Raw genomic sequence first — 25185 nt, 5'->3', positions numbered from 1 at the left:
TACCAGGAGGTAGACATCACCATTTCTATTTTATAGACAAGGAAAATGAAGTTCAAAAATAATTAATATATTCAAAGTTATACAGATACGTTATTTGAACCCAAGTCTTTCAGACTCTAGCCTATGCTAGCCACGAGAAAACTCAAGTACTGTGATAGCTGAGGAACAGGAAAACATTGCATAAAGGAAGTAAGTGACTTACAGTTTTCTTATGACACAGAAGGAACATGAGAAGATTTAGATAAGAAAAAGCCATAGCATTTATAGCTTATTCAGGTCTTTGGGAAAAAGCAGGTTAAGTAATACGACGACAGCAATTGGATAAGGAAATAGACACAAGGAGTGTCCTCTGTTTTAAAAAGAATAGTTGTTTTATTTTTGTTTCTTTTTTGTTTCCTTTTACAGGAAAGGGAGAGTGAGTGAGTATTAAGGGTGATTGAGATGAAGGAAGACAGGTTGGATTTTATGTTGTTTGTTGTTTTTAGCGCGGAGTCTTGATTGCTTGTTGGTTGGGGAAACTTGCTTACAGAAAGTAAGAAATTAAAAGACTAAGTAATTCTTGGTGGAACTTGCTGCAATTATAATTTTATTTCAGTGAAAAGTTTGGGTATAGTGTTAATGATGAATTTAAAATGCTAGATTGGTAAAAATGCCTAAAACAAGTGAATTTCTGTATACCTTAATGAAATATAAAAAATAGAATTGAAAACTGTTAAGTCACACTTCAAGTATGCTTACTAAATTCCTTTTTTCTCTTGGTATTGCTGATTGTACTTACTTATTTTTGGAGTTTGTGGTTCACTTTTTGTCTTCTGAAATCATACAGGCAGTTTAGGTACTTAAAGGTTAACGTTAGGAAAAAGCAGTGACAGCAGCCATGGATTTCAGAATAATGAGTTATATTTTGTTCTTGGCCAGGTGACCGCTTCAGGTCTGTCATAGATGATGCCTGGTGGTTTGGAACAATTGAAAGCCAGGAACCTCTTCAACTTGAGTACCCTGATAGTCTGTTTCAATGCTACAATGTTTGGTAAGGAAATATTTGTTGTATTTTAGTTCACCTAGGCTTGCTTTGAATTTTTTTTTCCATCTATTAAGAGATAAAGAGACTTCTTTTAAACACAGAAGCAATTATTTTGATAATGGATTTTATTAAAATTGTGATACAATAATTTAGATTTTTTAATATAATGATTTTTCTTTCTTTAAGCTGGGACAATGGAGATACAGAAAAGATGAGTCCTTGGGATATGGAGCTTATACCTAATAATGGTAAGTGTGTGTTAGGCTTTTTGTTTCTCCATTATGGAGTTAATTTCTTAAGAAATTATTTAAGATTTGCTAACATGCTACCACTTACAGTTGTGAGTATCAAATAGAAAACATTCATTTGGCAAGTATTTATTATTGTACACCTTGAAGTAGGGGAGATTCAGCAGTGAAGAAGATAGATATAACTCTTGCCTCCTTGGAATTGATTGAAATTAATTTATTACAGCAAAATATGAAATTGTTTTATTAATTACTATTCACCCAAGAAAGTGTGCATTTGGGAGGCAGAGACACTTTTGTAACTTTAGCAGAGTGTTTAAAGTGTAACATAATAGTTAAGACGTCATGCTTTTGAGTGAGACGGACATCAGTTCATATCCTGACTTGTCATTTTTTATGTGATCTTGGCAAGTTCCATAAAGCCTCACACCCCAACTTTTTAGTACTCGGCCTTAGAAACCATCAAAGCTAATACCTTCCTTATAGGGCTACTTTGAAGATTAAATAGCATCATGTGTGTAAAGTGCTTATTGTAGAGCCTGACACATATAAGAGCTCAATGAAGATATAGTTATAATTAATAATGATAATATAACTGTCATTATGCATATGGCCTGACACATTCAGGATTGAATAATTAGCCTTAGGCAGTGAGTATGACATCTTCCTTGCACTGAGAAAAGGACGTTGGGACCAAAGCCTGGAGATTATATTTTCTTTCCACTTCATTGCCCATTTTTGTTTGTTTGTAAAAAATACAACACACATGCACAATTGCATAAACCAAAAAGGGATTAGAAGAGATTTTAATAATGATTATTTATAGAGTAGCATTATAAAGACTTCATAAATTCTTTTACGTTATTCTATATTGTTTGATTTTTAAAAAATAATATATTACAGGGCAGGAGTGGTGGCTCACACCTGTAATCCCAGCACTTTGAGTGGCTGAGGCAGGTGGATCACCAGGTCAGGTGTTGGAGAGCAGCCTGACCAACATGGTGAAACCCCGTCTCAACTAAAAATACAAAAATTAGCCTGGCGTGGTGGCGTGCGCCTGTAGTCCCAGCTACTCAGAAGGTTGAGGCAGGAAAATTACTTGAACCTGGGAGGCGGAGGTGGCAGTGAGCCGAGATTGCACCACTGTGCTCCAGCCTGGGCAACAGAGCGAGACTCCATCTCAAAAATAATAATAATATATTACATCTCTTAGCAGATAAAAATAAATAAGATCTTTAAAAAACAAAAAGGAAAACATCTAATTTCTAACATAGTAGAAATAATCTTTCATTAATTGAGTTGCTCAGTAGTTATTGTAATCCAAAGTCAGAGGGAAAATAACTGTTGGAGAAAATAACCCAGTCTCGTAGACCTCAGAAATGAGAAAATTGTCATACTGATTAGCTAAGATTAGTTCTCTGCAGGAATTATCACTTTGAAAATTTAATGCCAATAATATATTTTTTTATCTCACTGCTAAATTAGAGCTATTTAAAATTATAAAATATCTTAATTGGTAACCATGTTACATGGCTTATGTTTTTGTTTTGTTTCTCTCATTTATTAAAAAGAAAGTTTGAATTTGAACTCACATTGAACTGTTGTGAATATGATAGCAATGCAGCCAGTTGCTGTTATAATGCCTTGGATATTTTTTAAATGAATAAGTGATACTGATTCACTGTTTTGTTTCCTACCTAAATACATTGAAGGGTGGTTACTGTTGTTGTTCTATTTGGATACACATTCATACGAACCTGTAGAGTTTAATCGTAGTTTGTGATGAGAATTTTGATTGTACACAAACAGTGGCATATTTTCTAGAGTGTATCTGCCAAAACTTAGTCTAAAGGAAAAATTACCTAGCACGTTTCTAGATTTTGGGTTACCGCAACCCTCTAGTGATTCTCTCAGCTAAAACTGTTAAAGATTCAAGCATGCAGAAAGCATACCTTCATAATTTATGAGTAATAAGCATAAGCATCATTTGTCAGTTTTCATAATTCTCTCTGTTCCTACATTCAAAAATTGAAGCTTTGATTGAAGTATTTCTAGAAAATGTCACTTTAGTTCAGTTTTACCTTGTGTATACTTTATCAAAGTAAACATGGCAATTATGAAGTGATTCAGAAAACTTTGAAATTTGCATATTTTATAGAAATGATTTCTGCACATGTACTTGATTACAGAGCAGATTTTCAGGTATAATTTTGGAGAAGTAATTATTTAGAGAATTACTTATAGTATCATTTAAAACTTAGTTTAAATTTTAGTGACCCTTGAAACATACTTTCCTTTTGTATAGATTTGTATATTTACAAATCTATACAAAATATACTTTAATTTTGTGACTGTTATTTTTACATTCTAAAGCTAACCTGAATACTAATAAGTTACCATGTATTTGCAATGATCTGCTTTTCTATTTCAGCTGTATTTCCTGAAGAACTAGGTACCAGTGTTCCTTTAACTGATGGTGAGTGCAGATCACTGATCTATAAACCTCTTGATGGAGAATGGGGTACCAATCCCAGGGATGAAGAATGTGAAAGAATTGTGGCAGGAATAAACCAGTTGATGACACTAGGTAAGTAAAGCAACACACGAGTATAGAAAAAACTGGCAGAACACAAAGTAATGGAAAAATACTGTTATTCTCCAACAAAAATTTTTTTTCACAATATCCTAAGTCAGTGGTTTCAGACATTTTAAGTGGAATCTCTTTTTGAATGTGGTCTTAACACAGGACTTAACTATTTAAAACAGTTATAAATTAGGTTACGATAGCTGAATTTTAGAATAAGGGCCTCCTAGAAGTGCCAGAGGCATCTCTGAAAAAACTGGGTCCTCCACAACCCAATTTAAAACACTTGACATATTCAGGCTGACATGATATGAATTGGAGGAGGAGGATTGAAAGCTGAATTATAATTATATGGGTAGCTTGTACTGGTCTCCCCCAACTTAATATACACACACAAAAGAGAATCTTCTTAAGGGGAGAGGAGAGGGTATATTAATTGCTCTGCCTTGTTAAAAGAAAACAGTGACCACAAAACTTGATTATCTGAATTCTGGGCTTCTGAAGTAACTAGATTATGTGGTGGTTTGTAGCAACCCACTCTCTCAATAAAGAATCAGCTGCAAAGAGTCTAGAGAGAAATTAACATGAGTAAGAAGAGCTGGATGGACACGGAGATTGAGGAATATTCAAATCTGAAGTATTTTATAAAATGCCAACACTTTATAGGAATAGCCTTATAAATACTACCTTAAATAATTTTAGCAATATTTTAGGATATTAAGTATTATATGCGAATGAGCAAAAAATTGGGAGTGATCTTAACTAGTTATAGTTTTTGCTGTACAACTTTACGGTGTGTATTGGGTCAGTATCACTGAATCAAAACTTCTGGGTCTGTTTCCTTTTCTCTACTTGTCTAATATTTCACAGAATAATGTAAAGTTGAGATAAAGGGATACGTTTGAGAAAGTCAAAGGTTAGATTTGAATGCAGTATGTTACAGTGTTAATAATAGAATGGCTTTGCCAAATATAGATTCAGGAATGGCCAACTGTCAATTACGGCAATGTATGTGTACTTATTAGGTCTGATATATGTATATATAATTTGTTTCTTTCTCCCGGTGAACCTATGAATAAAACAATACCCCTAGAATTTGGCAGTGTAAATGTAGACATAATAAAAAGTGAGACTCTTTATGTCAGTTACACTATATTGTTTATGAAAAGACAGTGGCAGACTAATGATTATGTAGATTAGGACTTTTTAAGTCTTAATTCAAGCAGAATTCTTCTTGAATTATTTTAGGCATACAAAAATAAATTTACAAACTTATCTATTTATTTTAGATATTGCCTCAGCATTTGTGGCCCCCGTGGATCTGCAAGCCTATCCCATGTATTGCACAGTAGTGGCATATCCAACGGATCTAAGTACAATTAAACAAAGACTGGAAAACAGGTTTTACAGGTTAGAACCATTTGATGTAGCTACTATCAAAGGAAAGCTGGTGATCTTTCCACCCATTTACTGATCTTCTTTAGCAGTGTTTCTCAACTTTTTGTATATAGGAATGCACATAAGATTATGGGGATTATGTTAAAATGTAGAATCTTATTCAGTAGATTTGGAGTGGGACCTAAGATTCTGCATTTCTAACAAGTCCCAGTAATGTCGATGCTGCTGGTCTTTAGACACTTAAAATACAATTCCTAGATCCTAGATACAGTTTTTCCTAGAGGCTGACATGATTTGATGTTCACTGTCTTTATATTGTATTTTATAAAGCAAGGCAAGGTATTTCATTTTCTCCTAGATAACATTAAAATATTTGTTCATTGATTTTTAATATAATATATAATAAAAATTGTGTATTCATATTATGTATTTTGTTCTTATTTTGCCTATATTCAGCTTGTCCATTACTTATAACACTGAAATTTGAAAATACTCAGTTTTTCATAGTTGTAGTTTAGCATGAAAAAGAATTAGAGTTAAATGGCCCAGGCATAATTTCAATTAATTTGCATTATCTAGGTAATTTTGATGAATGTCTTTAATTGTCAATAGGCTTTATTATTACCTAAAATGTTTTGTCAAAAAATATGTTTATAGTTTTTAAATAATTGGAATCCTGTTTTTAGTTTTAATTTTTCTCATATGACCTTTGCTTAGCAGTCCAACAATTTAATTTGTGTAACATTGCATTAAAAGTTTTTGTGACCAGTTATTTATTACTGAAGTCCTTTCCATTATTCTTCTTTTTAACTTAGAGAAGCTTTATTCATATTTTGTATTAATATTTTTCTATATAAAATGTGCCTTTGGTTCTTTTTATGACTTAAATTTTATTTCTGTATCTCATTGTGAGGGGCTATCCTGTGCCTGTACCCACTAGATGCCAGTAGCAGCCCCCTAGTTGTGAAAACCAAAAATGTGTTCAGACATTGTCACATGTCTTCTGGGGAGCATAATTGTCCTTGATTGAGAACCACTGGAATAAAGAAAACTAATATATTAGACTTTAGTTTCTAAAGATTTTTCTGATCTTCTTAGGTGTACTTGCTGTTGCTTCCTTGATATTTGTCAAAAAGCGCAGAGATAAGGAGAAGTCCTCCCTGCTATGTGGTTCCCAACCATCCCACCCTCAAAGCATTCTTCAAGTCTTTTCCAATATCAGGTGTTGGAAGTTTAAGAGAAAAAAAAAAGGGAATTCCTAACTATATTCCTCTTTCTCCCTTGACCCCTTAAATTGCTAAAGATTGGAAGTTAAACCTAGTGCTTCAGAGATGAAACAAGACATGGGTGGATGAGAAGGAAAGAACTATTTGTATACATACACTAATTGTTGGACTGCAACTAGAAATATAAGCTGCTGATGTCTTCCAATATTGTTGTAAATATCTCACATATTGCTCAACATGGTAATTGCTAAAGTATACTATACATAAGGTTTGACTTACAATGGTTTGACTTAGATTTTTCAGCTTTACAGTGATATGAAAGGGATATGAATTCAGTAGAAACCATACTTCAAATTTTGAATTTTCATCTTTTTCTGGGCTTGTGATGTACTCTTTCATGATGCTGAGCAATGTCAGTGAGCTACAGCTCCCAGTAGCTCCCAGTCAGCCACGTGATCATGAGGTTAAACCAATACTGTACAGTGTATTGTACAGTTGATTGCCATATGATGTTGCCCAACCATAGGCTAATGTAAGTGTTCTGAGCACATTTGAGGTAGGCTTGGCTGAGGTAAAATATTTGCTAGGTTAAGTATATCGCATGCATTTTTGACTTAATGGTATTTTGAATTTACAGTGGGTTTATCAGGATGTAACACCATCGTTAGTTGAGGAACATCCGTATTTCAAGATACATTATATTTTAAATAGGCTTTTGGCATTACCCTAGTTTTGTAGCCAATTTAGGAAAAAAACATTTGAAAGACAATACTTACATGAATTAGAAATTGCCTGTTTTCCAACCTGATAATAAACTCTGTTATAAACCTAAGTTATGTTCTTATTCAATACAATGATGACTTCCAGTACTATTTCACTGTTTAAAGGTTTTTGCTTCTTCCTTCACTGATTGGTGTTAGACTTCTTACAGTTTGTTTTTCTTTCGTGATACTTCTAGTTCAATCTCTTGTTAAACTATTACTGTCAGTTTGCCCTGCTGGTATTAATCTAATACTTTATTTTACACACAGTTTTCTATATGATACACTGAAGATATCGGTGATTCTGTTATCAGAATGAGCCTTGTGAATCTATTTGAAATGCACAGTTTTTCTTTATGTTTCTATGTCCACAATTAGACACAGTGTTATTCCATATGATTGTATTTCTGTTCACAATCAGTAAGATTTTCTAAGTGTTTTCTTTATTATTTTAAGTCGGGCCACATATTAGATAATATTCTCAAAAGTTGTCCTTGGATTTTTATTTACTTTCAGAAATAAAATTGTAAAACTCCAGATTTTATTTTAGCATTGTCAATTAAGTGTTCAGAAAATAATTCTCATTTAGGTTTCTTGGTAAACTAGCATGCTATATTTTTATGATTTTGTATCTCATAAGGTGGCTGTCAGTTAACTTCTCATTTGTATATGTCATTTGATTACCAGTAAGATAATTAGATTAAAATTACTTGTTTCCTTTTTGTTCAGAAGTCAGGGTTCTTTATTACCAAAAAATGACAGCATAGATGACAAAAATATATAAAGCCAAAACTTAAAACTCTCCCCTTTCTACTCTCCTGCCACTCCCCATATAGACGTTCTCCCTCCCAAAAAGAGGCCTTTGTTAATATGGTGTGTTCCATTCCAGACATCTTGTATGCAAATACGTAGTTATGGTTGCCCCTCTTTTTTCCCCTAACACAAATGCAGTTATGCTTCTTTGAAAATGACTTTATAAGACCAATGGTTTTTACAGTTGGTTTAGACTGAAGTTGAAAAGTTGGAATGTCTTGGTTTTAAATGATGTACACATATTTCTAAATATAAGGAAGTTAAAACTTCTATATTTTGTTTTTTTAAGGCGGGTTTCTTCCCTGATGTGGGAAGTTCGATATATAGAGCATAATACACGAACATTTAATGAGCCTGGAAGCCCTATTGTGAAATCTGCTAAATTCGTGACTGATCTTCTTCTACATTTTATAAAGTAAGTTATCTTTTCATATGTAATTATGATAGTTTTAGTAATTAGTGGCACTACAGTTCCTCTTAAAATAGAAAACATACTGTTTGTAAAGAAGAAACATTTAAGAGTAGCCAAAATAGCTCAGCTGGGAGAGCATTAGACTGAAGATCTAAAGGTCTCTGGTTTGATCCTGGGTTTCAGAAGAAACAGTTCATTGGCTAATAATAAGAATGAAATCATAAAAATCGTATTACCATTGTGTTTTAAGGTTAAAATTGTTTAAAAAAAGATTATTTTCTCAATCTGTTAGACAATAATAATAGTAAAAATTTATTTAACATGTAATGTTTTACCTACGTTAACTCTTCTAACCCAAATAACAATCTTACAGGTGGAAGAGATAATTATCTGGAATTTTGAATTGAGGAAACTGTGGCCTATAGTGGTTAACATGTATAAGGTTGCACGGTAAATGAGTGTCTGCCATCTGATTTGAGAATTTTTCATCCTAACAGTATATTGCCCCTGTCAAGTATATTAACAAGTATTTAAATAGTCCAGCAGGAGACTGAATTTAACTTTCATGATTCTTCTTCAAAGTCAAGTTTACTTCCTCATTGATCCCATAACAAGAGTGATAAGCACTATTTATTAAGGCAGAAGTACTTTCCCTTCCTTATCTTAAGGATTTTATGCAATCATATAATGAATTGAGCCTCCTAAGTTGAAGGCAGAGAAATGAATTCTATATTTTGTACAAAGACTGCTGTGATTACATGTCATTATTTGTATTGAATTTTTTTTTCCTGGTTGAGAAGTAGTAACAGCATTTTAAAAGCTTACTTAGCTGTTATCAGCTTTCATTTTTACATAATGAAAAATTCAGGATTATTCAGTGTTTTTTTTTTAATAAACATCCCTGCTTCATTCTCATTAATGGACATAATCTTTGAGCTCCTTTTTGATTAATGTTTTTTAACTGAGGAATGCAGGTCATTTGAGTATAAGAAAACCCAAACATAATTAATAAGGTAAAGTTTGTGCCCTTTCTCTACCTTATTCTCTAAGAAATCTATTGCTTTCCAATGGTTTGGGGGCTATTATTGCTATGCTTTTGTTTTCCTTATTGAAATTAGTAATTAAGCATTATCCTCTGAAGACTCTTATGTCTGTAATTTTTTATAAGTGTTATAACTATGTGTATGTGTATCTGTTTTTTCAAAGAGAATCAGTAGAACTACATGAGATAGTATATTCATATTTCAGTGAAATAATTTAGATGAAAATTGTTAATACATTTGAAAGTCTGTGAAATGTATTTCTTTCAAACGGCTACTTTGAAATGTCTTTGAAGACAGATTCACGAAATACTTAAAGCATTTGTATTGTATATTTCTAAAAATAAATCCGTGGCATTTTTTTTAGATGTGTATAGTTTGTTTAAAAATACTTTTTTTTTAGCAGATAGTCTTCAAGATATTAAGTATTCCTTGAAATTTTGATTATTATACTTTTTAATTGAGTTATTTGGCAAAATTTCAAGCAATTGATACATACAAAGTAATGTGATGGATCCTTTTAATACAGTTTCATAGGATAGATAAATCTGTAAGAAACTATAATATAAGGAAAACTGTGACAAGTAGTAAGAGAATTGTATGAAAGTTTAGATAAGAATAGGATTACTTTTAGCTGTTATGATGGGGATTCAGATACAGGGGAGGAGAAGTATGTTAAGAAGACATTGTATACAAGGTGTAGATACTGATAGATTCTGGAAATGTTAGATGAAAAGAAAGCCATTCCAGGGATAAGGAGCAGCGTGAGGTAGGGAGTTTTAATTAAGGGTAATATAAATTGGAGAAGTCACAGTAGAGATACAGTGCTATAAATCTGAGTTGGGGCCACATCGTAGGTGGCTTTGAATACGAATCTAAAATATAAGCTCTGAGAGCAAGGGGCTGTTGAAAGTATATTAACATGAGAATAACATGTTTTACACTATGCCTTAAAAATGTTAATTTGACTGCAGTGTCTAATTTAATTGACAGAGAAGAGACAAAAAGCATAAATAGCAGATTGACTGCTACAGTTGACCAACTAAGAGTTGATGAGGGCTTAATTTATGAAAGTGAGAAAGGGACAGATGCCCAGACATACTTGAGGATAGAGTTCACAGCCCTTGACCACTAATTGGGTTTATAAGGAGGAGGAAAGGGAAAGAATAATGAAAAACCAAGATTCCCATTACTGTAAGAATGATATGTTGTTAAAGAAAAATAGAAAAAGGAACAAGGATATCTGGGGAGTCACTATTAAGTTTAGACGTGGAATTTTAGGTGATGGTAGAATGCTCAGGAGAAGGGTTAGGACAAATTGCAGGAATTTTGGAATTCATTTACACAGATAAACCACAAGTATGTGAAGTTATCAAAGCAAAAGGTACAGTGTCAAGAGAAGATGCGTTAAGAACAAAGTTTTAGGAAATACATTTAAAAATAAAGAGTTGGAAGACAAGAAATGTATTAGCTCTTTGAAGACTGAGGAATGGAAGAAGCACAGCAGATACCTAAGCAAAGACTGGGAGATGAGACTTGGGTTTGGTATAATGATATACTGAGGCCACACTGAAAGCTCTACATAGAGTGGAGGGGTCAGGGTTAAATGTGTGTGCATAAATTATTGGAGTAAGCCAATGGAGAAGAAAGCAAGCCTTCAGTTTCAACTTTTACCTTAAAATATGGTTTTAGGGACAAATTTTTAAGGAAAAAAATTATCATGGTTCTAATCTTACATGTTAACATTTCCTTGTTATGTAGGGATCAGACTTGTTATAACATAATTCCACTTTATAATTCAATGAAGAAGAAGGTTTTGTCTGATTCTGAGGTATGTAATATTTCACTATTATTACCATATTGATATTCTCTATATAAAAAGAAATTTACATATTGTAGTTTTCAGGTAAAAGCTGTTGTGAACATTATTTTTTGTCTAGTGTAGTTAACTTTAAAAAAAAAAACAACTGGCAGTAGAATATTCTTCTTATAGTTAAAAAAAAATTTTTAACGAGGGGAACCTTTTTAATGAGTCAATAAAGTGCCCCAGCATATACATTACAGGTGTTCCAGTGTGTAAAGGAAATAATTGCTAATTAATCAACTATAAAGTATAATGACATCTAAAATGTTTTATGAATCTGGTAAATTCTTGCCTCAAAGGATGAAGAGAAAGATGCTGATGTGCCAGGAACTTCTACTCGAAAAAGGAAGGTAATATAGTTTTAGTTTTAGCAGAAGTACTTTATATGAATTAAAATGTATTAAGAGCTTCCTTTATTTTTTTACTCTTAGCATTTTAAAAGACAAGTATTTCAAATTAGTTTCAATTACAAAATGTATGTTTTTTAGAACTTGGTGAATATTTTCTTTTGTTTGAATTACTGTATATTACCCAATTATCTAAGACTGCATTAAAAGTACAAATTTTATTGTATAAGTGCTCTTTTATTAATATATTTGAACACTTTTATCACAGGACCATCAGCCTAGAAGAAGATTACGTAATAGAGCCCAGTCTTACGATATTCAAGCATGGAAGAAACAGTGTGAAGAATTGTTAAATCTCATATTTCAATGTGAAGATTCAGAGCCTTTCCGTCAGCCGGTAGATCTCCTTGAATATCCAGTAAGTATTTTTGAAAATATTTTCTTTACCTGTCAGTTTGCTACATACCTTTTACATGACAGTTGGCTATTTTAGTTACTTTTTATGATTATAGTTTATTTCTTTATTATTTTATACATGTTCTCATTATCCATTTGGCTACATAGAGAATCCAAATTTTGAATAGCGTGGTAAAATGGAAGGAGCCCTGAATGAAGACACTGTAAGAATTGGGTTATTCTGTTCCTACTAGTTGTGCAGCTTTGAGCAAGTCCCTTAGTTTTCTCATCTGAACTTTTTTTTTTCTTTTTTTGTCTTCCCTACACTGATTCCATGAATTTATTATGGCAATTATCTAGAAAAAAAGAATAATGCCTACATCCTTACAGGATTATGGAGATGTAAAGAGAATATATAAAAATAGTTTTTAGGCTGGGCACGGTGGCTCATGCCAGTAATCCCAGCACTTTGGGAGGCCGAGGCAGGCAGATCACGAGGTCAGGAGATCGAGACCATCCTGGCTAACACGGTGAAATCCCGTCTCTACTTAAAATACAAAAAAAAAATTTAGCCAGGCGTGGGGGCGGGCGCCTGTAGTCCCAGCTACTTGGGAGGCTGAGGCAGGAGAATGGCGTGAACCCGGGAGGTGGAGCTTGCAGTGAGCCGAGATCCTGCTGCCGTACTCCAGCCTGGGCGACAGAGCGAGAGACTGAGTCTCAAAAACAAAAGCAAACAAAAAATAGTTTTAAATGTGAAGCACTGTGTACAAATGTAAGGTGACATTATTGTATATATTTAGGTTATGCCAATGTGTAATCTTTATGGAATACATGGTAAAAAGAGCTAAGTAAACATGATTTAAGTATTTATTTTGGCGTGCAATCATAGCAATCTAAATTTAATGTAGAGTGATTTCTCATCCCTTTAAAAAGTAATTAAATGTTATATAGTTCAGGGGTCGGGTGTGGTGTCTCATACCTGTAATCCCAGCACTTTGGGAAGCCAAGGCAGGCGGATCACCTGAGGCCAGGAGTTCAAGACCAGCCTGACCAACATGGTAAAATCCCATCTCTACTAAAAGTACAAAAATTAGCCGGGCTAATTTTTGTTCTAACTTACAATGATGAAAATAGAGAAATTTCATCAACAGATAAATATCAGAAAATGACTTTTTTCATGTCATTTAAAATGCCAGAAACATAGAATGTTAAATGTGGAAGAGAAATCTTTAATTCCAGCGGCGTGATAAATTGAGCTAATTAGAACCTCACCTTTCAAAAAACCTGGGACTGAGCTGATGCTATAATGTTCTGGCTTTCATTTCTCTCTGTGTTTTCACAACTTATGGATTTCGCTTTGGTTCTTGCAAGCTCAGCTATGTATTGTTTTGAAAAATAAGTTGCAGTTTATTCATTGTTTTAAGCGTTTGTATTCTGGGCTTTGCACAGAAAAGAAGAGATAGAAATAAGACAATGTTTTTATTCTAGAGGCACAAGTATTAACACTATACAGAGATAATTGAGTCCTTGGGCAGTGGTGAAAAAGGAATTTGGAGCTGAAACCCAACCCTAAACCAGAAGTATTGAAGAACTGTACCCTGAATGAAAAGAAGAATTGAATAATTCCTTTCACAACAAAGAATGTTTCCCCCAGTGGTTCTAGTGTCAGAGAGGAGAAATTTTCCTAAACTTACACTATACATGGACTTAGAATCCAAATTTGCACCACCCTTGTATAGAAATCCATTATGGAAAAAATGTTAATCCTTAACTGAATGAACTAATGATTTAAAAAAAAAAAACAACACCTATATAAGGGAGTGATCTACCATAATAAGATAACAGAAACAACAAATGAAAATATTAGTACACTCTCCCTGAAAATTTGAGTAATAGATTATTCTGAAGTACTGTACTTCATTAAAAAAAAGAGAGATGACATTCCTTGTAAGATTACTGTTATTATATGTACCACCAAGAAAAAAGAAATGCTGTTGACTTAAACTTTGATAGATAGTTTTGGTTAAAGGAATAAATGAAAGAATAAGAAACATAGGGGAAAAATATGTTATTTGAGAGGAAAAGAGTGAAGACATATTAAAATCAACTAAATAGAATCCTGGAAATGAAATGTATAATTACTGAAATTAAACTTACTGGACAGTTTTAAAAACCAGATTAAAGAGATAGTAAGTGTAAAGATCTAAGCAAATTCTATAGAATCCCACACAGAATGATAAAGAGATTAAGAGTGTGAAGGAGAGGGTAAGAGGTAGTGGTGGATAGAAAGAGAAGGTCCAAAATATGTCTAACAAAAATTTCAGTGGAAGAGAATAGACAGAATGGGAGAGGAGCAATATTTGAGGAGCTAATGGCCAAGAATTTTTTTTTCCTTTTTTTTTCTTTTTTTTTTTTGGGACAGAGTCTCACTCTGTCTCCAGGCTGGAGTGCAGTGGCTCAATCTCGGCTTACTACAAACTCTGCCTCCTGGATTCAAGCGATTCTCCTGCCTCAGCCTCACGAGTAGCTGGGATTATAGGCGCATGCCACCACGCCCAACTAATTTTTATATTTTTAGTAGAGATGGGGTTTCACCATGTTGGCCAGGATGGTCTCAATCTCTTGACCTTGTGATCCGCCTGCCTCAGCCTCCCAAAGTGCTGGGATTACAGGCATAAGCCACCATGCCCGATGGCCAAGAATTTTGTAGAATTGGTAAACATTTGAGAAGCTATGATTCCTGATCGGGATATACAAGAAAAAAATCTTTACCTAGAATAAGAGTGAAAAAACTCAACAATTGAAAGTCAAAAAGAAAATACTGAAACAGTCATACAGAAAAAATGGAGGAGACCTGAGACTGCTCCAAGCCACTCACTTTACTGATGTTGAACTGATACTCATCACTCTAAGATTTATAGACAAAACTATTTATAGCTATTTATTTGTAGCTATTTATAGACAAAGCCACAATGGGAACCCGTATCCCTTATGTCCAGTGCACCAGTTATATGTGATATTCTGAGACAATAGGCAAATGAATTTTTATATAAAGAAAGTAGTTCACTTTTCAAACTTAAAAGGGAAATATATAAGAATGCAGTCATCTTTTACATGTTCAAAATAATGAGAACAATATTTAGCAAATACTTAGAACCTGTCCCACCAGCTAAACGTGTTAGGCAACAAAAAGTAGTAGAAATAAGAAAAATGTAATCTCTTGCCTCTTGCAGTACTCCATGATGGAGGTGTGTTGTTTTGTTAATTACTGTCACAGAAGAGAAAAAGAAAACTTCGGATAATCTACTTTTTATAATTCAGAATTAACTGTATCATCCTTTAGTGGAATATTTAAGGCTAATCATGCACTTCATATTTCACCTTTTATATGAAAATATTGGTTCACATTTTGAGTTTAATCAAATATTCAAAGCAAGGTGTTAAAAATTAAATTTTTGATGGAAATGAATGGGCTTAATATTCTACAACGTTCATTTATTCAACAGAATTGTATTGAGCAGCTATTATGTACTATACTACATGGTGGAAGCCCAAGATATGAGCCAAGAAAAATTAAGTATTCTACATAAATAAATTTTACATTAACCAAAATATTGCAAAACATTTTAAAAAATCATTTTAATATTTTGCCCAAATCCACAAAGTTTGTAAAGCCAATAATGTAAAATCTCCAAGAACTTGTTAATGAAAGAGCTCACCTCTAAATAATCTATGGATCAAACAAATCTCATGGGAATTTAAAAAATGCATTGAACTCAATTAAAATAAATTCAGTATATCAAAATTTGTAGGACGCAGTTAAAGCAATGCAGGGAAATTTCTAATACTAAAATGTACTAAAGAGTACAGCAGAAAAGGAGAAGTTTCAAATCAATAATCGAAGCTCACTCCTCAAGAACCTAGAGAAAGAAGAGTAAAATCACCCAAAAGTAAGCCAACAAAAGGAAATAATAAAGAGCTGAAATCAGTGAAACTCAAAAAAGAAAAACAATAAAGAAAATCTATGAAATTGAAACCTGGGTTCTTTGAGAAGATCAACAGAATTGACAAGCCTCTGTTAAGATTTACACAGCTTATAAAGAGAGAAGACAGATTGTTAATATCAGAGATGATATAGAGCATATCACTGTAGACCCTGCAAATACCAGAAGGATAATAAAGTAAAAATAAGTAATACTACAAAGAACTCTACATATATAAATTTGATAACTTACATGAAATAGACCGATATTCAAAGTATAAACTACCACAACTCACCCAGTATGAAGCAAATAACTCAGTAACCCTGTTAAGGAAATTTAATTTGTGATTGTAAGTTTTCAAAAAACAAATGTCTAGTCCTGGATGGCTTCACTGGAGAATTCAACCAAACATTTAAAGAATTAACACAAATTCTACACAATCTCTTCCAGAAGATAGAAAAACTCAAAATTCCCAACTCACTCTATGAAGACCAGTGTTCCCCTGATCTCAAAACCAGACAATAACAGTAGAATAGAAGAAAAAGCTTTAACCAAATAACAGCAAATAGAATTCAGGAATATATTTAAAAATGATTTTATACCATGACCAAGCGCTATTTATTCCAGAGATACAAGGATGGTTCAGTATTCAAAAACCAGTCAATGTAATCCATCATATTAATAGGCGAATGAAGAAAAATCTCATGATTATATCAAGTAATCCAGAAAGAATATTTGACAAAATTTCACACCCATTTGTTCTGTGAATGTGTATTTTGGTTATGGTAAAGTCAGTGCGGTCACAGGAGGAAATGAAAACAAGGCTTGGAAGGAAAAAGTTTATTATACTCGAGTCCCAGGCTAAGCATGGTGGCTCACACCTGTAATCCCAGCACTTTGGGAGGCCAAGGTAGGTGGATCACTTGAGCTCAGGAGTTTGAGACCAGTCTGAGCAATATGGCAAAACCCCGTCTTTACAAAAAATACAAAAATTAACCGGGTGCAGTGGCGTGCACCTATATAGTTCAAGCTACTAATGAGGCTGAGGTAGGAGGATTGCTTGAGCCTGGGAGGTAGACATTGCAGTGAGCCAAGATGATACCACTGAACTCTAGCCTGGCAATAGAGTGAGACCCTATCTCATTAACAAACAAACAAAAAAAGTAAAAAAGAGTCCCAGAAAAGTTGGGGCTTACCACATGCCACACAGGGCATGTGGCACAGGGGAAGTGCTAGGTTTTGGTTGGGTAGGAGAGACCAAAACCAGGGAAAAGCTTAGAAATCCTTTATTGGGGTTTCTGCAGGAAATGCAAGGCAGGTCACAGTTAACAGCTTATTATTGGCTAGTTTGAATAATTCCAGTGGGCTCTGGGGCACAGGTATCTAGTTGTCTGGTCCCAGCCCTGAGATGATTTAAAACAGGGAAATACTGGCTTAGTGTGTGAGAGTGAGAAAAGGAGCTGATTGTGGCTTTATACTTGGGATTCATTGGTATGTATATGAAAGACATGTTCTCAGTGGAACCCCTCACTAAGACTGCCCAGGAAGGGGCAATCTTTTCCCAGGTCTGTAAGGCCCCCCAGGTACCAGATCATCATTGGCCCTGTGAATAGATGGCAAATAGACAAATGCAGAATCTGAAGAAATGAGACATTAATTCATTATAAAACCCCTAAGAAAACTGGGAATAAAGGAAAACTTCCACAACTTGATAAAGTACATCTATAAAAAGTATATCTACAGCTAATATCATGTTTACTGGTGACAGAGACTGAGTGCTTTCCCCCTAAGAATTAGGAATGACTGAAAAATGTTCACTCTCACCACTGCTATTCAATGTAGTACTGGAAATTCTAGCCAATGCAATAAGGCAAGAAAAGGAAATAAAAGGCATAACTATTGGAAAAGAAGAAATAAAAATTTGTAAAGGCAGTAATCCTACCTTATAGGACACCTTCTTCATGGTCAGACGTATTTGATCACAATTTAAACTTGATGGTGCAAAGTCAAGTTGTTACACTTCAAAAAATATAGTCGCATACTGAGGGACTGTTGAAAAGCTGCAGGCCAGGTGTGGTGGCTAATGCCTATAATCCCAGCACTTTGGGAGGTCAAGACGGGCAGGTCATTTAAGCCCAGGAGTTTGAGACCAGTCTCAGCAACATGCTAAGACCCCGTCTCTACAAAAATTATAAAAATTAGCTGGGTGTGGTAGCGCCTGCCTGTAGTCCCCGCTACTTGAGAGGCTGAGATGGGAAGGTTGCTTGAGTCTGGGAGGCCAAGGATGCAGTGAGCTTTGATGGCACCAACTGCACTCTAACCTGGGCAGCAGAAAGACTGTGTCTCCCAAAAAAGGGGGGTACAATACTCTTTGTCCCTGCTAAAAAAAATAGCATATTCTGATAATTTTAGAATTATATACCATATTATGATAATTTTCTGTTGCTCTTCCTGTTTCACGTGTGTGTTTTTATTGGTTCCAATCTGTTACCTAATTTTATACTCTATTGACTAGTTAGACATCTCAGGTGACATGCATAGACTTTGTGACAGCTATTTACATTCGTAATTCTTTATTACTGCAAAGCAAAACTCCCAATTTTAGTACTGAAGTTGAGATTACTAGAACTTAGGTGTCTGCATAAATGGGATGCTGGCATACTTCCATTGTTTTTATTTCCTTAAAGTTACAGTTGTGTTTTAATGAGTCAGACCTTTAGAATTTATAAGTAGTATAAAGTTTTGAGTTTTTCTTTCAAACTTTCGGTTGTAGAGCTGGGCTTTTTCCTTACTCTTTTACTTTCCCTTTTCCAATACAACTCCATCTCCCAAGCCTCCAGTGAAAAATTAATAACTTCTGTGTTCTTGAATAAGAAAATTATTGTTGATTGCAGTATGGGGGGGGGGGAGTATGAAATAAGAATTATTAGAAAAAAGGGACTCTTGATAAGGGGAACAGGAGTGATTATTAAGAGTTCTAGGACTTGCAGTCATCATAAAAATCCTGTGCGAATCCCTGCGCTGAGAAGTGATGCTTTGTGTAGTAATAATCATAACACCACCTGTTTTCCCTCTCCTAGGACTACAGAGACATCATTGACACTCCAATGGATTTTGCTACTGTTAGAGAAACTTTAGAGGCTGGGAATTATGAGTCACCAATGGAGTTATGTAAAGATGTCAGACTTATTTTCAGTAATTCCAAAGCATATACACCAAGCAAAAGATCAAGGGTATATAATTACATTATTTTCTTTTATGACTAGATTAAGTTAGAGGAGTGTGTTAAATGACTAAATGTTGCTTTACTTAAAATTTAGGTCAAAGTTAACTTTCTGTTACATTCTTAATGTTGTCCTACTGGAAAAAGAAATTATACCTTTCTACTCAGCTCCTTGTATGAAATAACATTGATGTTATCTTTGATGTCTGGGAATGGTTACTTTTCTTGAAGTAGTGTGGTTGATGCAAATTGTCCTGGTATGCACCAGAGCCATCTGGCCTTGAGTTTTCTAGCTATTATCTGCCTTGTGGAGCATTTTTGCGAAGATTTTTACAAATAAGTAAAAACATAATTTAACACTCTGACCAGACATGACATCACAAAGGAGTGCTATATAGCAACGAAATGAGAAAGAATAGATGCTAGTCCTAGATAGAAAACAGGTTCAAACCTTTGGGATAGTTTCAGTGTAATAAAGTTGACAATAAGTTTTGTCTGTATGAGCCATTTGAATTTAGAGTCGGACTTTTCTTTAAGAATCTCAAAACTTGAAAGATTTCTGTTCTAAACACAAAAATACATAATTGTTAAAATGCTTCAGTTTACCTTTTCATCAAAAGATTAGGAAAAAGGGATGTAAAAAACAATAATTAAATTCTAAATAGTTTTTATTGGAAAAATATTTACATTACAGTATTTACTGAACAAAGGTATTTTCCTCCAAGGAATGGTTGAACACTTTTTTTTTTCCCTCACAGATTTACAGCATGAGTTTGCGCCTGTCTGCTTTCTTTGAAGAACACATTAGTTCAGTTTTATCAGATTATAAATCTGCTCTTCGTTTTCATAAAAGAAATACCATAACCAAAAGGAGAAAGAAAAGAAACAGAAGCAGCTCTGTTTCCAGTAGTGCTGCATCAAGGTATTTAATTTCTTTTAAATACCACTAGCTGATCTATAACTTTCATCTAAATGATAGAACTTGGTGTTTTTTAATACTTCCTTTACTATTCCCTATATTGCAGAATGATAATTTGACATGCAAGTTCCTATGATGTGGAGGATTTTTAATCTTTTAACTAAAGCTATACTAGTGTAAGTGCTTAAATTCAAACTGCTAAATCTATACAGTAAAACAGCATTTTTAGGATAGTGATGGCATCATGCTTTCCGTCATATAACTTTAGCATTTACAGCGATCCTTCACTAAATATCCACTTTCAAAGGCTCACAATCATATGAAATCCACTACAAATCTCATATTTTAACATATTTCATAATAGTACAAATATTGAATCCAAAAATATTATAAATTGTTTTATTCGTTCACATAGAGCTATGAGAGTGACTGACAGTACTATTTTATTTACAGCCCTGAAAGGAAAAAAAGGATCTTAAAACCCCAGCTAAAATCAGAAAGCTCTACCTCTGCATTCTCTACACCTACACGATCAATACCGCCAAGACACAATGCTGCTCAGATAAACGGTAAAACAGAATCTAGTTCTGTGGTTCGAACCAGAAGCAACCGAGTGGTTGTAGATCCAGTTGTCACTGAGCAACCATCTACTTCTTCAGCTGCAAAGACTTTTATTACAAAAGCTAATACATCTGCAATACCAGGGAAAACAAGTAAGACTCACTTTCTAAATTGAAATGTATATGATGATTTTCTTAATTTAAGCTTTTACTTTGCCAAATGCAATATACTGAGTTTTAGTAATTCCTAGCAGACACTGTTGTTTTTGCCTTCTTTATTAATTTCCTATTTTAAAAAAAAGTTTTTAATATGAAGAATTAAATTAAGGTTTAGGTCATTATAGACTAATGCTTAAAAATGGCAACTCTGATCTAAACTACCTGAATTTAAATCACAGTACCCACACTAGCTAGCAATTTGCCAAGACTTGCCTTCGAAATTTTGAAATGATGGGACAGCTTCTAAAAGGGCTGAAACTATTAAGAGTTTCTAGTTGGATACGCCTTTTTCCTATTAGAAAGTAGCTTTCCTAAGAAAGCTTTAAGCATCCTTCAGGTTTTGTTGTCTTGGCTAATTCAAATAATTCAGGTTAACCTTTTTTCTTATCTTTAGGTTCAATAACTCTTAATTTTTAACTTTTTGTTTGTATGTTTTAGTACTAGAGAATTCTGTGAAACATTCCAAAGCTTTGAATACTCTTTCCAGTCCTGGTCAATCCAGTTTTAGTCATGGCACTAGGAATAATTCTGCAAAAGAAAACATGGAAAAGGAAAAGCCAGTCAAACGTAAAATGAAGTCATCTGTACTCCCAAAGGCGTCCACTCTTTCAAAGTCATCAGCTGTCATTGAGCAAGGTAAGGTATTACTTGTATCTTTCAAGATACAGTAGATCCTTATTATAAATAATGCTTTTGTTGGAATCAGCATTTATATCCACTTTTCAGGTTGCCCACTTAAAAGTCACACATGTGTATTAGTTGATAAATTTACTGCAATGAGCTATTATTGTGCCACTGCACTCCATCCTGGTAAACAGAATGAGACCCTGTCTCAAAAGAAAAAAAAAAAAAAAAGAAAGAAATCTTCAAAGTTTAAATTAAATAGGGTATAGTTAACCCAGTGTAGCATTCTTCACTTTTCTAGAAAAATGTTTAATTATTGGATCACAAAACTACTTATTTTTCTAGACTGACTTTTACTAAATAATAATTCATTGGGGTTGTCTACAACTGTAGAATACAACTTTTGACACCTTACTGTTACACTTCAAGTTCTTTCACCTCCAGGTTTTTATTGTAAAGTCTTTATGTTTAAAAGATGAAGAAGGTAAATAATAAAATATGCCATGTGACATGTTAAAATAATATGGCTTCTTGGCAGCAGACAGCCCAATAATAAGCGTTTTGCATCATGACTTTCAAAGTGTGTCTAAGACATTTCTTCATTGTTGTCTTCAGAAACCTCTCTCAAAATTTAATTTCTCTACTGAAATCTTATTTTTGTTAATGGCATTGGGATCTACCTGTGTAAACTTAAAATCAGGGAGTCATCCTAGCCTTCTCTTCAGCAACTGAATCTGTTCAACAGCTTTTTGTTTTTGTTGTTTCTCCCTCCATAACATCTCTTAAATCTATTCTCTCCTCTCCATTCTCACCTCCATGACATTATTTCAAGGCCTACATAATTTCTTGCTTGGACTATTTTCCTAGTTTCCTAACTGGTCTTCCTGCCTCAGTTCTCAACTCTTTCTTAACCAGTCCATCTCTCATATTGCAGCCAAAGCGATCTTTTTATTTCTCTCTAGCACATGTGGATGTGTGTACGTACACACAGAGAAAACACTTCCTTGCCTTCAAATCATATATGGAAACATTTTAAATTTTTTGCCTGTTACACAAGACTCTTTATTACTTGGCTCTTGCCTAACATTCCAGGTTCTTTTACCTTCTTTCTCTCTTTTGTATCCCAGTCATCCTAAACACTTAGAAGTTCCTGAGTCTTTGTTCTTTTCTCCTTTTAGGGGAATGTCTTTTTTTCCCTCCTAGTTTAATTGTCTGTTGCCTTTCACGTCTCACTTAAAATAACGTCTTCTTTAGGAAGTCTTCTCCTGGCTTCTTTAGATAGAATCAAGCACTTCCTTTTTTTTTTTTTTCCAAAAAAAGACAGGATCTTGCTCTGTCACCCAGGCTGAAGTGCAATGGCCTGATTTCCATTCACTGCAACCTCTGCCTTGCCGGTTCAAGCAATTCTTCTGCCTCAGCCTCCGAAGTAGCTGGAATTACAGGTGTGCGCCATCACACCCGGCTAATTTTGTATTTTTGATATAGACAGGATTTCACCATTTTGACCAGGCTGGTCTCAAACTTCTGGCCTCTGGTGATCCACCCCACTCGGCCTCCCAAAGTATTGTGATTTCAGATGTGAGCCACCATGCCCAGCCAAGCACTTCCATCTTTATGTCCCAGAAAACCCTGTTCATTACCTTTGGTGGTACTTATAATGTTGATCATATTATTCATTTTCACATGTCTATATCTCCAAAGAATCTGAGCTTAATGTGTTTACTCATTTTTAATGCCCATTATACAGAAGATAATAAGTGTTTGAATAACCAAAATGCTTTGCATATGAGTGTTTCACATTTTTAATAATCTGCCCCCTTTCTGAACTGAATTTAGAGTTTGAATAGTATATTGGCCTTGCTTCTTTTTATTCATGAGTCCTAGAGAAATCAAATATATATGATGAATTGGTTCTAGCATTATGATAGCGGAGGTCTGGTATCATAACCCGTTTGATTTTTAATTTTTGAGTATTAGAAATACTCGAGTACTGGTACTGTATAGAAATATCATTATCTATTAGTTAACATTAACAGTGTTTTATTATAAATAATGACACCTAAATTAACTATTTAGAATCAAGCAGTGTTGTCTAGTGGAATATAATACAAGCCATATATGTAATTTTAAATTTTGTACTCACCATGTTCAGTAAAAACAGGTAAAGTTAATTTTAATAATATTTTATTTATCCCATTATATCCAAAATGTTATTTCAGTATTTAATCAGTATTTTAAAATATATACTGCTTTGGTATTTAAATTGAAATTTAAATAAAAATTTAGTTCCTAAGCTGCATAACTTTTCATGTGCCCAGGACAACACAGTTCAATATCAGTGGTTTTTAAACTTTTTTTAAAAACTTCTGAATTCCTTTTTAAGAAAGCTGCATTCATTCTTAACCTTTTTACATTATATATTGCTTTATAAAGTTGATGAGTCCTATAGTCCCTGTCTCAGAAAAATGTACATAAACATATCCATACAAAATTTGGGACCATTACAAGGGATTCATGTAGTCCTTAAAGCCTATCTTCTGTAGTAGGTATATGTACTGGATATTTAGAACCCTTGTAGTCATAATGTAAAACGAAAGAGATTGACAGAATCCCCTGGCAGTTTAAATGTCAGTTGCTCCATAGGAAATACTTAACTACTTTATGTCCACACCCACATTTTTTCCCAACCACTAATCTAAAGAGAGTCATTTCACTATGGGGGTCAGGAATTAAAAGCTTTGCATTTTCTGTCTGTACTTGGCTCTGACCTTTGGTAAGTCTCTTAACCATGTTGTTTTGTTTTGTTTTGTTTTTGAGATGGAGTCTCCCTCTTGTCGCCCAGGCTGGAGTGCAGTGGCGTGATCTCAGCTCACTGCAACCTCCGCCTCCTGGGTTCAAAGGATTCTCCTGCCTCAGCCCCCTGAGTAGCTGGGATTACAGGCACCCACCACCACGCCCAGCTACTTTTTGTACTTTTAGTAGAGACGGGGTTTCGCCATGTTGGCCAGGCTGGTCTCGAACTCCTGACCTCAGGTGATCTGCCCACTTTGGCCTCCCAGAGTGCTGGGATTATAATCGTGAGCCACTGCACCCGACCAACCATGATTTTCTTATTTACAAAGTACAGTTCCAACCTGTGACCAAAAATGCTGTTATGAAGATGTATTCTCTTTAAAAGCAGTTTCCATCTATGAATTTCCTCAAAAATAGAGCATTGCAAATCACCTACCATATCAAATAAAAACATGTCAGAAATTTGGAGGGAAAGAGAGTTAGTTACTGGTAGTTCCTGTGGCATATTTTTCCTTTATCCTAAGTTATAGCATTTTTTTCTACAACAGAAAGGTAATTCATCATCTCCAGATCCTTCAGGTTTAGAATTTGATTGCCAGATTTTCTCTCCTGTTTTATGAAGCATAATGGCCTTTTATCATGGAGTTTGTTACAGTGGGATCTTAATCATGATAATGGTGGCACACATAGTGATTTTGATTGATATATACAGTATTTCCTAGGATTATAGTCATTTGCCATTTATTACAGA

At 34.1% G+C, this 25185-nt stretch overlaps 1 protein-coding gene across 6 annotated transcripts in view; it reads left to right on the top strand.

Moving 5' to 3' along the window:
• PHIP (pleckstrin homology domain interacting protein) overlaps positions 1-25185 on the top strand; it is a 142580-nt gene that overhangs the window by 111231 nt on the left and 6164 nt on the right. For all 6 annotated transcript variants that reach the window (XM_016955892.4, XM_054686067.2, XM_016955893.4 and 3 more), the window contains 12 exons: positions 919-1030; positions 1211-1272; positions 3704-3859; positions 5146-5266; positions 8344-8469; positions 11268-11337; positions 11670-11720; positions 11986-12135; positions 19177-19329; positions 20078-20241; positions 20692-20951; positions 21456-21653. In XM_016955892.4, the coding sequence (XP_016811381.2) occupies positions 919-1030; positions 1211-1272; positions 3704-3859; positions 5146-5266; positions 8344-8469; positions 11268-11337; positions 11670-11720; positions 11986-12135; positions 19177-19329; positions 20078-20241; positions 20692-20951; positions 21456-21653 (1623 nt within the window). The remainder of the gene's footprint in view (positions 1-918; positions 1031-1210; positions 1273-3703; positions 3860-5145; positions 5267-8343; positions 8470-11267; positions 11338-11669; positions 11721-11985; positions 12136-19176; positions 19330-20077; positions 20242-20691; positions 20952-21455; positions 21654-25185) is intronic.

This window comes from Pan troglodytes, chromosome 5 (assembly GCF_028858775.2).
Source record: "Pan troglodytes isolate AG18354 chromosome 5, NHGRI_mPanTro3-v2.0_pri, whole genome shotgun sequence".
NCBI lineage: Eukaryota > Metazoa > Chordata > Mammalia > Primates > Hominidae > Pan > Pan troglodytes.
This window is presented reverse-complemented; position numbering and strand designations above follow the sequence as displayed.